Genomic DNA, 13,350 nt, shown 5'->3' with positions numbered 1-13,350 from the left:
AAAGCAGATACATGACTTGCTCTGTGCATCCTCTTCAGTACATTAATCATGAAGCTAATGTTTCAGCATTCCAGTGGCAAAGCAAAATATATCTGAGGATCTATGTTGGTGGTTTGAGCTGGCCTTTTTTGTGTTCAGTGGAAATCTCATCCCTTCATCCTGCTCTTTTAAGATATCACCACAAAATTACTGTCCATTTATGTGAAAAGCTGAGAGACCTGCACTGAACTCTCCACAAAACCATGGACGTGGATGAGAAACATCTCTCTAAATCAGGCCATTGTTTTAGTTGGGGTTTTTTTGAGCAGAAAGGGTTTCTGTGTTTGGGAGATTTTTTTCCCACTGAAATAAATTGTAGGTATGTGTTTAATAGCTTGATTCTTGTTTTTGTCTGTTTGGTTAAATCAAATCTTTCCCTATATAAACAACAAAACTTGTACTTCTGTTCTTTTAACAATGTAGTATAAATGGTGTATATTTGCAGTCCCTTCATAATCACTATACTTAAGTTCTACCCTCCTTAAACTCTGAACGATGTAATCAGAGATTCTAAAACCCCTAAATAAAAGCTCCTGATCTGGTCTGCATCCTCAGTCATGTTAGGATTCATATCAAAGGGCAAATATGTCCAGCCTGGACTGAGAAGGATTTAGTGAACTATTTTGCAACTGATGCTTAAAAAAATATAACTGAGTGTGAGTTTAACAAAGGGTGTACTTTGAGAGTCCTTCATAAAGGTCTGTGTGTATGTTGAACTGGGTGTATACTAAAATGCTTATTCAAGCAGCAAAATTAAGAAACATAATTACTTAAGTACATGACACCTGGTCAACCATTTCAATAACATTTACTTAAATATCTTAGTAATACAATATTGAAACATGGAGCATGAACTTTGTTCATTGCAGAATATCTCTATATTAATCATTCCATATCTGTATGCATTCAAGTATACTTACATTAATATGCGTTGTTTCAGAGAGCTCAAAAATCATAGAACGGTGCGGTTTTTCCCCTGCTCATATTTCTCTTACATTTGCCACAGTGGGCTTATGCATTCTTAAAGGCCAGCAACGTGTGTACCAGATGGGCAGAAAGCCCTTCAGATGTGATACTGAAACATTCGCCTATGTGTTTATTTATAGCTATTTCCAAAATACTTACAGTCATACGATCGAAATTAATATCTCAGTTTTATTATTTAGGAGGAAATATTCCAGTATTATTAGGCTAATGAAGTCTACATCAGCACCGAGAGAAACCTTTCATGAGCATTTCTGTTCAAAGGGATAATTTCTACTACCCTACAGCTCTTTCTGTTCTTATCTATTCCCTTACCAAGTGAAATACTACCTATTTTTTCAGTTGTTCAGTGCCTACCCATCCACAGTCAGTTATGCACAATTTTTTGCACTCCATAGATCTTCCAGCTTTTTATGCTTTTTGTTTTTCATCTGTCTCTCAGCAGTCCCATAGTGCAATGCCAGCAGGTGGACTGGTGCAGGCAGCAGGTTCATATGTCGTGTGTCTGCTTGCAAAAGAGGTCTCTTTCCATCTCTACTTCCTTTGTCTCCAGGCAAGAGCTTTCTCTGTTATTCATGTTCATCCTTCTCCATCTTCCTGCTTAGGTGAGGTTACCTGAGGATAGAAGTGGAGTATTTTTAAAAGGAAAATACACACAGGTTAGATGAAAACAAGTTCTGCTCATAATCCAGTAGCACAGTTGCTCTGCAACAGTGAGGCTGGTGCACTTGGAAGCTGTTCCAGTAATAGGTTCAACAGTGGGAGCTGCTTTGGAAAATGCCCAAGCCCGTCATCCTTTGCAATTAATGTCTCCAGGCAAGGTGGGACATGGCAAACTAAGCTGACTCCAACAGTGCAACACTAGCAAATTGACTTTGAACTGTTCAAGATGGAAATTCAACAGCAGGACCTGGTGTTTAGAAGCTGTGAGCCAAAGTTTCAGCTATTTTCAGGATTTTAATTGAAATGAAATGGATCTTTCAGTGGGCTAGGGAGATACTCTGAAGCTCCATCTTTCACTTTCTTCCAAATGTCACTTTACGTAAATATTTTTAGCTTTGTTTTAAGAGGCAGTAAATCAAATAAATACATAATTATACATCAACACAATGAAACAGATTTTGCTTCGAAGTCGCTAATTTTCTTAGTAGAGATTATAAATATCAATTATAAATAAATATGTTTTACCTTGCTGTCCTCATAAAACTGGAGGGCGAGGAATAGAGACAAAGAGTGATTCTAGTTTGGAAGAAGAGGAGAGAGGGCTGACCACAAACTTATTCTTATATATCAGAAAAGCTACAGATACATAATGCATTAAAAGACATGTATATATATTTTGCCCATCTTCAACTTTAAAGAGTAAGAAAACCATAATTTTTCTTACATTTAAAAAGTGCGTGTCTCCTTGGAACAATGGTAACTGAAGGGTTAGAAATTTGAATGTTGGAAGGGCAGGTTCCTGGGTCACTGGCTATTCTGAAATAGAGTTGCAATCCTTTCAGTTTTTTTGGGGTTTGTTCAATGTTTTATAAGTTGTTTTTTGAAAGTACCAAAAGGGTGAATTTTTTATTTGTTCATTTAATCCTTTAAAAATAATCTGTTGGTTCTCTTTACATGTGCATAGCTTTGTATGATGCCATCCCTTTCTCTTGTTACTAAAAGCACACAGAGGAAGTCTGGAACATACTAATGCCCAAAAATATGTGCCTCTGCAGGTGAATGCCTTCTAGCGTTTTAATTTGTTGGCAAGTTTGTCTTGGTCTCATCCTTGTTGAACATTTTTATCTGTATTATAAATTTTTTTTCTTGTTTTTGATACTTGTTTTCAATCAGAGCCCTCCAAAACAAAAATAAAGAAAAATAATAATTATTGCAGTGTTGGTACATAACCTGGTTTAGGTTGGCTCCTAAGAGTCACAGTGGATATTTTGTTGACCTTTCTTTCATCCTTCATTTCATTTCTTATTTTTCTCAGTTCCATTCCCCCACCACTTTCAGAGGGTTGTCATAGACATATGTCCACTAAAGATTATGCAGTGGCAGTTCTCTTTCAGGTCTTAAAATAGGTAGTTATTCTGAATTCACTGCCTTGAGCAGAAGAGGATGCATTATGCCCTGTAATGCTTTAATTTTGACAGCACTGCTTTTTGAATGTAGACTTATAAGATTACTTTTTACCTAATTCATTTGTGCTGACTCTGATGTCCCCTGATGTATTTTGAGACATACAGTACTATCAGAGAGCAAAAATTGTGTTGGAAAGCAACAGGTCAAAGTAATGGTAAAACAGAGGAGAAAAGAGGGGAAAAGTATGCTTCCATAGGTTTTGTATTCCTCTTATCCTTTTTAAGGTGGATAACTATACCACCATTTCATTTATTAATCTGATAGAGTATCTGTCTGTGCTTGGAGGGTTCAGATCTAGGAGAGCACTGAAATAAGTATCTATCAGCAAGTATAAAGTCCTAATTGCTCCTCTGAATAACTGTGCTTACTAGCACTACACAGTGAAATTAAGGGAGAGTTTAAGTAAAAGGAAAAAAAAAGACAGACAGACATCCCTACATAAGCCACCTCATACCTTCTGGGGATTGTAGAAGCGGTTTGAGTTACAATGTTATAAAACAAAATCATGAGCAGGAGTTAAAATGGTGTAAAATAAAAACATGACTCCAGTTCACTGTGCATGCAAGTCCAAAGGAACCAAATATGTGTTTGTAGGATTTTTCTGAAAATACCGTGCTTAAGATGTTTCATATTGATGAAAGTATACTCAAAATAATAATAAAAAAAAAAACAAAACCCTGGCAGTTGTGAAGATGTGAGGAACAGAAAACATCAGTAAGACGTATTTGGAAATATATTAAGCAGCGGGATACTTCAGCTAGCACAGGGACACAGAAATATTGGCAGGTAATAGGTCAGCACAGGAAATCAGCACATAACCTTTACTTCTGCAGGAGATAATACCTGAAGGCAGTATCTGAACTTCTTTGTGTCCTCACAAGGTAATATATTAATATCTGAAATCATTCAAATTTATGCAAACATTTCACAAGTAGCAAAATTCTCAATGTAAAAGTGATGATATATATTCCATCCGTGACACTGGTATGCATGGTGAACTTGCATCCAATCATTTCAGCCCCTTCCATGTAGAAGAAACCTTCCCTAAACATCTGCAAAGCAAATGCATTCTGAAAACTCTCCTAAAAATTCCACTTTTCCATTGGCTGCTAACATACTGAAGCCATGTCTGTTAAGACTGACTAATACAGCCATATTGTTTCCATGTCCTCCCCATATGTATGTTTGCAGCCATCTGTTGTCTCTTGGCTTACACTGCTAAGTCCTTTAGAGAAGCGGGTTTTTTCTTTATGTTTGTATGGCACCCAGCAGAGCAAGGTCTTGGTCCTGATGAGGGCCCATGAGTGATACAATTAAATAATAGATAAGTTAAATTACTAAATGAAATAAATCAAAATTTTGTTTTCAATTCCACTTTATGCAATTCATTGTTCAGAAACACTGGTTTATGGTTTAAATGTCAGCATATGCTGTAGAGTATTCTGTGGCTGGCATAGATCATAAAAGAATTATGGGGGTGTCAACCAACATTCAGCTGTGAGAGGTTCAAGATTAAAAGGTATTCTATTTAATGGTAATTTAAATCTTGTATTTAATTGTTAGATTCAAAAATGAAAACTAGGTAAGTTCTCACAAAATGGAAGCAGTAGCCACTGCTTTTTACTTCAGGGAAATTTGCATAAAATTAAATGAGAAAGCAATTTATGCCATGCATCTGAATCTTGTTTGACATGTAAAATGCTACCAATACCCAAAAGGTATATTCTGTGTATATTTCCTGAATAAGCACTTAAATACTGGTAACTCTTATCAAGTCCCTGGCTTCAGGATTTCCATGTATGAATCTCATTTTCCTATTATTTTCCTCATCAGAATTATTTTCTGATTTATCCTGCCAATTTTCCAGGAGCTCAGGGAATGTTTCCTTAGTGCTCTTACTTTGAATACTGAAAGAATTGATAATGTGACTGGGCAAATTAATATAGGAAAAGTAGCTATTAACAAAAAAAGTTCAAGAAATCCCTGATCTGCAAATCTGTGTAGTCTGGGAGAGTATTCTGTGCAGCACCATTACATGTTTATATCATGACATGCTTTTTTCATCACACTTTAGCCAACCTATCATTGACCAGCATCAGACAAGACACCAGGAAGACTGGGCTGTTCCTCCAACAGAGTTCTGTCACTTTTTGTGTTATGTTTTAAATTTCAGCATTATTGCTTAAACACCTTAAATACCTGTAAACACTCTTCTCTTTGAAGATAGTTTCTTTTCTGCTGTACTCAACACTTGGTAGTGCTGCCGAGTTAATTCATATTCAAGATTCAGCTTTAAGATGAATGGAGTTTTGTGATTCTGAGTGTTCATGAATGAAGTGGTTGGATATATATTGTTGTAAGCTTTTCATAGCAGAGTTTACTTTTCCTTTCTACATAGGTAAAACAGACAAAATACTTCTTTTTTTCTTTCATTTCCTGAGCAGTAAGACAGAAAACTAAATGGTATTATGAAAGAATGATGTTGCAGTCCTGATTGTGTGAGTTCATGTCCCTGTTTTCCATACCTCTGTGTTAAACTACATGTCATGTATTTTGGAGAAATATCAGTCTAAACTGATAAAAACAAGGTTGAGAAAGTGTGGTTCCTTCCAAAACTATTTCTTCAGACCTTGGCTTGTGTATGGTGCTGCATTCCAGTGTCCTTACCATGTCCACAAACCTTATAGCAGCTTGTAAAGCCATCAGCTGTAAAAGAGTAGGATTGCAATGTCAAAACTGTAAAACTTTCTGTAATCTGTTCTCGAACGTGCTAACCATCTTCAGTTAGTCAAAGCTGCTTTTCTGAAACAGTAAAATCTGATGAAAAACGGGGTATGGTAGCAGCATGGCTGATCTCATTATGAGCTCGGGAGAGAAGGAAGGATGTAAAAAATTTATTTCCATAGCTGTCTTTGTAAAGGTGAGAAGATAGATGAAAGGAAAGGTAGTAAAAAGGGAAGAGCGAGCTTTTGACAAATGGAAAGCACCAGAACTGTGTAGAATGGTATAAAAAAATAGCAAAGAAATGGCAAATAATTAATCATAAAGGAATTAGTTTTCATGGCAAAAGAAAATAGGAAGTGTAACAACATAAGCAAAGTTCTGGATGTGGATAAGAAGACAAATATGAGAAACATAAATGTAAGAAGTGTTTTACAGATTCAGTCTTGCCACGATAAGGAAAATAGTTGGAGATGTGTGTATGGAGGCACTCAACTAGAGTCTTGCTTTGACTTGAGGCATAAATACTAGCCTGCTTCATATTGTTAGTGAAATGTAAATCAATGTGGCATCACAAATAATATGCTTCCTTTTCATTATCCAATTCAAGATGTTACTGATTATTTGTAAAGCTCTACATCATCTGGAATGTTGAAGGTGTAGGAAAGTTTTCTGAGGACCCTGGGACTAAAGTTTCAGAAAGTATCATTAAGTTGGTTTTCTGCAAGATTGCATCATTAAATTTGCACATCTCGGTCTCCCATGTCTGATGCATGGGATTCCTTTGTTTGATTTGCTGCTTGATTTGTTTTTTCTTCCTCATAATGCAGCTCCCAGTATTAGAAAATATTGAGCTTAGATGCTTTATAGGACATGTTGTTTGATAAGTTGACATAGATTTTTTATTTTGGTTAGTAATTTAAATAATTTATTTTAATTTTTTGGTCAACTGGTTGACCTTTGAGCTGTGGCAGAACGAGTTTGAATCACTGTTCACGTGTTTCTGGTATTGTGTGTGTCAGATCAGCTGAAAGGTCAGTTTCTCAAGGAAGCATAGACCATACTGTTTTTCTCTTGACTTACATTTGGCCTGTTCAGAGAATTTATAAGTCTCTGTTCATGCATAAGACAGATCAAATCAGCACTACTATTTGTACACAAAATAAAAATGGTATCCAGGGTACTCACTTTCTCAGCACAGTGGAATACTAAAGTTGGCACTTAGAGGAAAGCACAGTGAATACTGTCTGGACAAGCATTGAGAGCATCTGCACAATGATGGTTATAAATCAGTTGTTTCATCTATTACTGCGAAAGAATTTGACTTTAGAATAATGAAAAAAATTGGGGTTTTTTTCTGAAGGGCTTTGTGATTTTGCTGCTTACCTTTACAAAACAGTAGAACGTTCATAATTTGCAGAACAATTTTAGAAAGACAGCATGAAAAAATTGGTCTCAGAAATGTTGATTAGAAGAGACCTCTGCTCAAGCTGCTACATGGAGCAGGATAATCACTAACATTGGATCAGGTCAGTGGCTTTGAATAGATACTCTACCACTTCTACGAGTAACTTCTTCCAGTGCTGCACTGCTCTTCTAATGAAGAATAGTTTCCTCATGACCAGTTTGAACCTCCCAAGGGGCAATTTTGGGCCATGGTCTCTTCTATATCATCTGCTCCTGCTGGGAAGGCTTTGATTACATGATCTGTGTTGCTCCATCTAGCTGCGGGCTCCCAGCAGATCTCCTTAGGCTCCTCTTTGCCAAAATAAACAAGTTCAGCTCCCTCAGCCTCTCCTTTAGACCTGTAACCATCATAGTAGCCCTGCACTGGACCCTCTCCAGTTTCTCAACATCCTTCTTGAACTGGAGATCCAAAACATTATTCAAGGTGGGGGCTCACAAGCCCTGAGTAGATAGGGGTGGTGGCTTTCCTGGTTCTGCTGACCACATTCCTCCTAATATAGCCCATTGCACTGTTTACATTATTTGTGATGAGAGAACTTTATTAGTTTATAAACAATTCAGCAGCCACTGTAGCCTCCAAATCCTTTCAGCAGGCCTGAAACATAGCAAGTTCCTTCCCTGTCTGCACCAGTGCATTGGGTTTTTTCTCCTCAGGTGCAGAATTTTGCACTTACTGGCATTTCTAAAACAGAAACCTCAAAAGGTTTCTAGTGCCTAGGCTTCCAGTGTCCCATGGTATTTCTGAATTGAAGTTCTACCAGTGAGCACAGCAGCCACACCTCTTGATTTTGCCTTATCTGAAAATCTACTGAGTGTATATTCTGTCTCTTCGTATGGGCTGTTGATGAAGATACTGAGCAGTATCTTTATAGCAGTCCTTTAGTTACTGTGCTGATTTCCAACCATCAACTGGACTATTCTTTGAGCTTGGGTGTCTGACCAGTTTTCAGCCTACCTAAAATCCTTTTGTTCAACCCATACTTTGTCATATTATCAATGATGATGCATTTGGAAATATGTCAAAAGCCTAACTAAAGTAAAAATATATTGCGTTCACTCCTCCCCCTTCATCTGCATGGCAAGTCATTTCATCATAGCAGGCAACCAGATTGGTCAAGCATGATTTGCTCTTCGAAAATCTTTCTTGACTTTTCTTGATTGTCTTGTCCTTTACATGTTGGAAATTGATTCCAAGAGGACATGCTCCACAGTTTTTCCAAGGACTAAGGTGAGGCCAACAATTGTATCGTTTCTTAGATCCTCCTCCTCCCTTTTCTTTAATATGAATGTAAAATTAACCTTTCTCCAGTCATCGAGGATTTCCTGTAATAGCAGTGATTCTTCACAGATGATCACCAGTGGTGTTGCGATCGCAATGTCAGCATTTTCAGCACCCATGGATATATTCCTTGTGGCCCCATGTATTTGAATGCACACTGCTTCTTCAGGTATTCGTGGAACTATTTCCCCCCCCCGCCCTTTAGCCATCCCTCTCCTTCCCAAACTGTACGTGCAGAGGCCTGGAAGTAGACTTAGCATAAAAAGAGGCAAAAATGGTATTTGAGAGGCAAAAATGGTATTGAGGGCTGCAGGCTTTTCTGCATCATCTATAATTATCTTATCTCCCCTAGTAAGCAAAAGACCAGCATTTTCTTTGAACCTCCTTTTGTTGCTCTCATACTAAAATTCCTTCTTGTTCCCTTTGCTGTTCCCCATTAATTTTAGTTCCAGCTGGATTTTGTTCTTCCTAGTTTTGTTCCTGTGCCCGAACAATGATTGTGTGCTTTGTTTCCCGTCATTGTCTCCACATATGTGCTCTCCATTTCCACCATTTCCATCTCCATATGTGCTTTTCCCATTTTAGTTCATAAAGAAGCTCCTTACTCAGCCAAGTGGATCTTCTGCATACTTTGTCCATATGTGCTGCATCCTCATGTATTTCTGGGTTAGGTCTCTTTTCCATGACAGACTGTCCTCTGCACTAGATTAGCAACTCTGTTCAAAGATGTTATCCCTTGCCTTTGCTAGGTAGACCTGTTGTCTAAGTTGTCTTTCCTCATCAAATTGGGTGCCACAAGCAAAATAGTGGAAGCTCAGCTAGCGCTACCAAATACGTAGCCATGTGTAGTTTACTGGATACATTTGCTGCTATCCAGGCTTTTTTCCCTTTTGCTGTAGGATTAGAGAGAAACACTGCCAGGACTCCTGTCCCCCTGGAGCCCTGCAGTTGCTTTTAAACTGAAATGGCTTTACATCACTGTATCGTTGGTGTATGCATGAACAAACAGGTGAAAATTCAGAATATTAGGTGACCCCAGTCTTTCGGCAATACCACAAATGGAGGGTCCATGCAAGCAAGAAACCTCCCAAGCTGATGAGTCTGCTGGAAGAGAGTCACTGTCACCACTTTCTCTTGATAGAAAATCCAACCTGGATTCTTCCCCTGGTGGAACTTGTTCTTCCCCTTTGCTGCCTGGGCCCTGTACCACTGGGCATCCTTCCTGCTGCCAGAAGTCCCAGGCTTCCAGTTTCCACCCTCTTAGGAGTGCATGCCTTCTTCCCACTGGGTCTTGCCTCAGTTGCACCTTCCCTGTCAGTTGTATAAGCTTTTAAACCTTAAAAGATCCTGTCAGTCACCTATCTGTCACCTCTGATGCAATACAACACATTTGCTGCTTCTTGCAGGGCTTCACCTGCTGCTGCAGCAACTGCAGCAGAGCAAACCTTCCCCCAGGGAGGTCATCCTCAGGGTGCACAGAGGTTGCCACAGCACTGCCAGTGACAGCAGGGACAGGGGTTTATGTCTTGTAGCAAGTCGTCACCATTTGAGTGTTGTCTTCTTAAGCAAACAGCACATCTGGGTCTCCCATGTGTCAGGTGCCAAGTTGACTATCTTGCTTATTTGGACATCCCACTGGCAGCACTCCTTGGTGCCCTTCCTGAAGGTGCCAGATAAGTCAGGAACTCCAAATGCGTTCATGTAACCTTGTGCAAGATTTCCCACTTGGCAGGAAAGCCTCCTTTGGCACCTCCTTTGTGAGTGCTGGGTCTGCTGAATGTTTCTGCTCCCCATGCTGGATCCTAATGAGCTAAAAGAACAGTGGATGTAGTTTACTCAGTACCCATCTCATCTGCCGAATGAAGAGGTACTATATTGTACAGCTGAAAAGGTTAGTTTCAGAATCTATTCAAGTGGATAGAGCTGTCCGAAAGCATTTTAAGATCAATTTACTGCACTTCTCATCCATGAATGAGAAAAAAATAGTCTGGGAAACATGGAAATACTTTTTCATATTCACTTGTAGGAGATAAACTGCATTTCAATTACTGGCTAATGATTTTAGAATTTGGTTATGTTATTTTATAGTAAAATACTCAAATATTGATGCCTTTATCTTACAGCTGCACTTACGGTGCAGTGGTAATCTAAAATTTATGGTACTTTTTTTTTTTGCAGTCACTAGCTGTATGTGCTGGGAACAGGTTTTCTGCAGGGACATTGCTTGAATAGAATTATCAGTGCAGATATGCTTGTATAGGCTGTGACAGAACTGCAGACTTTTGCCAGGCTGGATGTGGTTCTGGGCAACCTGATCTAGTTCAAGATGTCCCTGCTCATTGCAGGGGGGTTGGATTAGGTGACCTTTGAAGGTTCCTTCTAACCCAAACTATTCTGTGATTCTATAAATGAGGTTAGTCTTTGAGCAACTATAAATTTGCAATATAACATCAATCCCTTTGAGGCTTACGTGGTCAAAGTGTAAAATGAGGTGAGAGTATATTAACATAAGGAAATAGCAAAGAAAAAATGTTTAGTGTCTGCAGATTGTAAGTGAGAGGAAAAAGTGTGTAGGGAAAAAGGTGATCTTGCAAAATGCTATTGTTAAATTTCTTTCTATTTATCAATTGCTTTTGTATATATGCTGCATTGGTACAAAGTTTCCTTTGTTTTGCTCTCACTCAGTTTCTGAGGAGGTTAAGATAACCTTTAAATCAAGATTGGTTCATTCTCTTTATTCTTGCTGATCAGTTTTGGATTTTTTTTTTTTTTTTTTTTCATTTGAAATGTAGTTCACACGCTAATGTTCAGCAGTCTCCATCAAACAAGACTACAGTGGAACTGCAAAACTCCTAAGAAAAATGAAAGACTAAATAGTTACTTTTCTTTTATCTGAATATCTTGAATTCAGTTGCATACTTAAACAAACAAAAAACTGCTTAATACTGTTTGTGACTAAGCTTTGAAGGAACTTTTCCAAAGGAGTGCTGAACTTTCTCTACAGAATAGCCTTCAAAGTCAAGACTGGATGCGTTTCTAAACCAGCAAAGAAAGGAGTTCAAAGAGGAATTCATAGCTGAGGTAGTTCCCATTGCTTAGCCAGGGCATGTGGCTAGATAATAATGTTTCTCCTCAGCCCTAAAATCAAGAATATTTTTTGATTCATATTTTAAATTACTCAATGCTTCTAAACATAACACAATAATTTAGAGTAATCACTTACAGTACGTGTTTTCACCTGAATATTACATAAGATGTATAGAAGTGCAGGTTTTTCATGCAGATAGAGCATGATACAAAAATAAATATGCCAAAATACTTGGCAGTAATGCATCCTTGAGGTATGGTATTAGGTCTCATCAAATACATGTTTTGAAATAATAATAAAAAATAATAATTCTGAGGTTTCAAAGCAATTGCTGTGGAAATTACTCTGCCAGAAATAAGTTTTCTCATTTGGTGAGTTTTTTACCACCATTGCTGTGGTACTGTGGTACTGTGTTTGCACAAGCAAAACCAGATAGCTAATCTGTCAAATAAATACAAATTGTTCAACTGTCTTGGGTCCATGTAGACAAATTTTTATTTGACTTCTTAGAAGGAAAAAGAGTAGTATTAACAAACACTGAAACATTAAAACCAAACCCTGTTATTGCCATGAAATTACAAAAGAATTTAAAATTATTTTAAGGAATACAGTTGGAAGGTGATTCTCTTTATTTCCATGATTTTGTCAAGAACCAAGGAACAGGAAAAATTAGAAGATGTTTAAGCAAGTCAGGGTTTAGCTTGCCACTTTTATTGTGTATTACAGAAAATTGGGGGGGGTTAATGATAATAATCTCTTAATTGTAGGAGGAGGAATTGGAGGCCCAGATTTCATTCCTACAAGGACAACTAAACGACTTGGAAGCCATGTGCAAATACTGTGCAAAGATGATGAACACACATCTTGGTAAGTGCGGTACCCTGTATTAACCTGTAGATCTTTGTGAAGGGTCTTTTCATGTTTGTATTAAAACAAAAATAATATTTATGTAATACAGTACCTATTATTTTATAAGCCATGAAGAAGATTGAACTGATGTACCCAGTTTTCTGTTAATGCTGCCAACCACTGTATCTTTATATTGTCATAGTTTTAAACTTGGGAGTGTGATATCCACTGATGATGCTAAAAAAAATCATAGAGGCATTTTGGCATAGATGCTCTATGTAAGATTTTTTGTATTGTAAGGAATATTGTGGAGCTCACAGCATGTGAGCTTACACTTTTTAGGCCCATTTGCAGTTCAACAGTCCCAGAATGATACTTGATGGGTGCAGTGATAGTTATATAAAATTAATATGCTTTCATTAAATGTTGCATCTTCACAATCTATGAATATTTCTCTGCCAGGAGGAATATAGTAAGATACAAGTCAATGCATTGGGAAAAGAGTCAGCAAAGACTCCAACCTAAAATTTGACTCAGATATTGCAAAGGCACATCAGAGAAAATAAATAAAAAGCTTCAATCACCTCAGGTGTGAAAATGCATAGATAAGCTTTGATAAAAGCAGCATTTTTAAATTGTATTGAACAGCACTCCAGAATTTAGTATATTTAGTTATGTGAAAAAGCATTGTTGTTAAGAAATCAGGACACAGCTGCAGCAATTTCAAGGTTTCTTTATAGCCTGCAACAGTTAAACAAAATAAATTAAAAGTTGAATTTTTCAGTGGATAGAA

At 37.6% G+C, this 13,350-nt stretch overlaps 1 protein-coding gene across 6 annotated transcripts in view; it reads left to right on the top strand.

Annotated features, from left to right (window-relative positions):
- TBC1D5 (TBC1 domain family member 5) overlaps positions 1-13,350 on the top strand; it is a 319,489-nt gene that overhangs the window by 278,873 nt on the left and 27,266 nt on the right. For all 6 annotated transcript variants that reach the window (XM_030478214.1, XM_030478248.2, XM_030478230.2 and 3 more), the window contains one exon: positions 12,476-12,575. In XM_030478214.1, the coding sequence (XP_030334074.1) occupies positions 12,476-12,575 (100 nt within the window). The remainder of the gene's footprint in view (positions 1-12,475; positions 12,576-13,350) is intronic.

This window comes from Strigops habroptila, chromosome 1 (genome assembly GCF_004027225.2).
Source record: "Strigops habroptila isolate Jane chromosome 1, bStrHab1.2.pri, whole genome shotgun sequence".
NCBI lineage: Eukaryota > Metazoa > Chordata > Aves > Psittaciformes > Psittacidae > Strigops > Strigops habroptila.
Note: the sequence above shows the minus strand (reverse complement) of the source record. Positions and strands in the feature narration are given on the sequence as shown.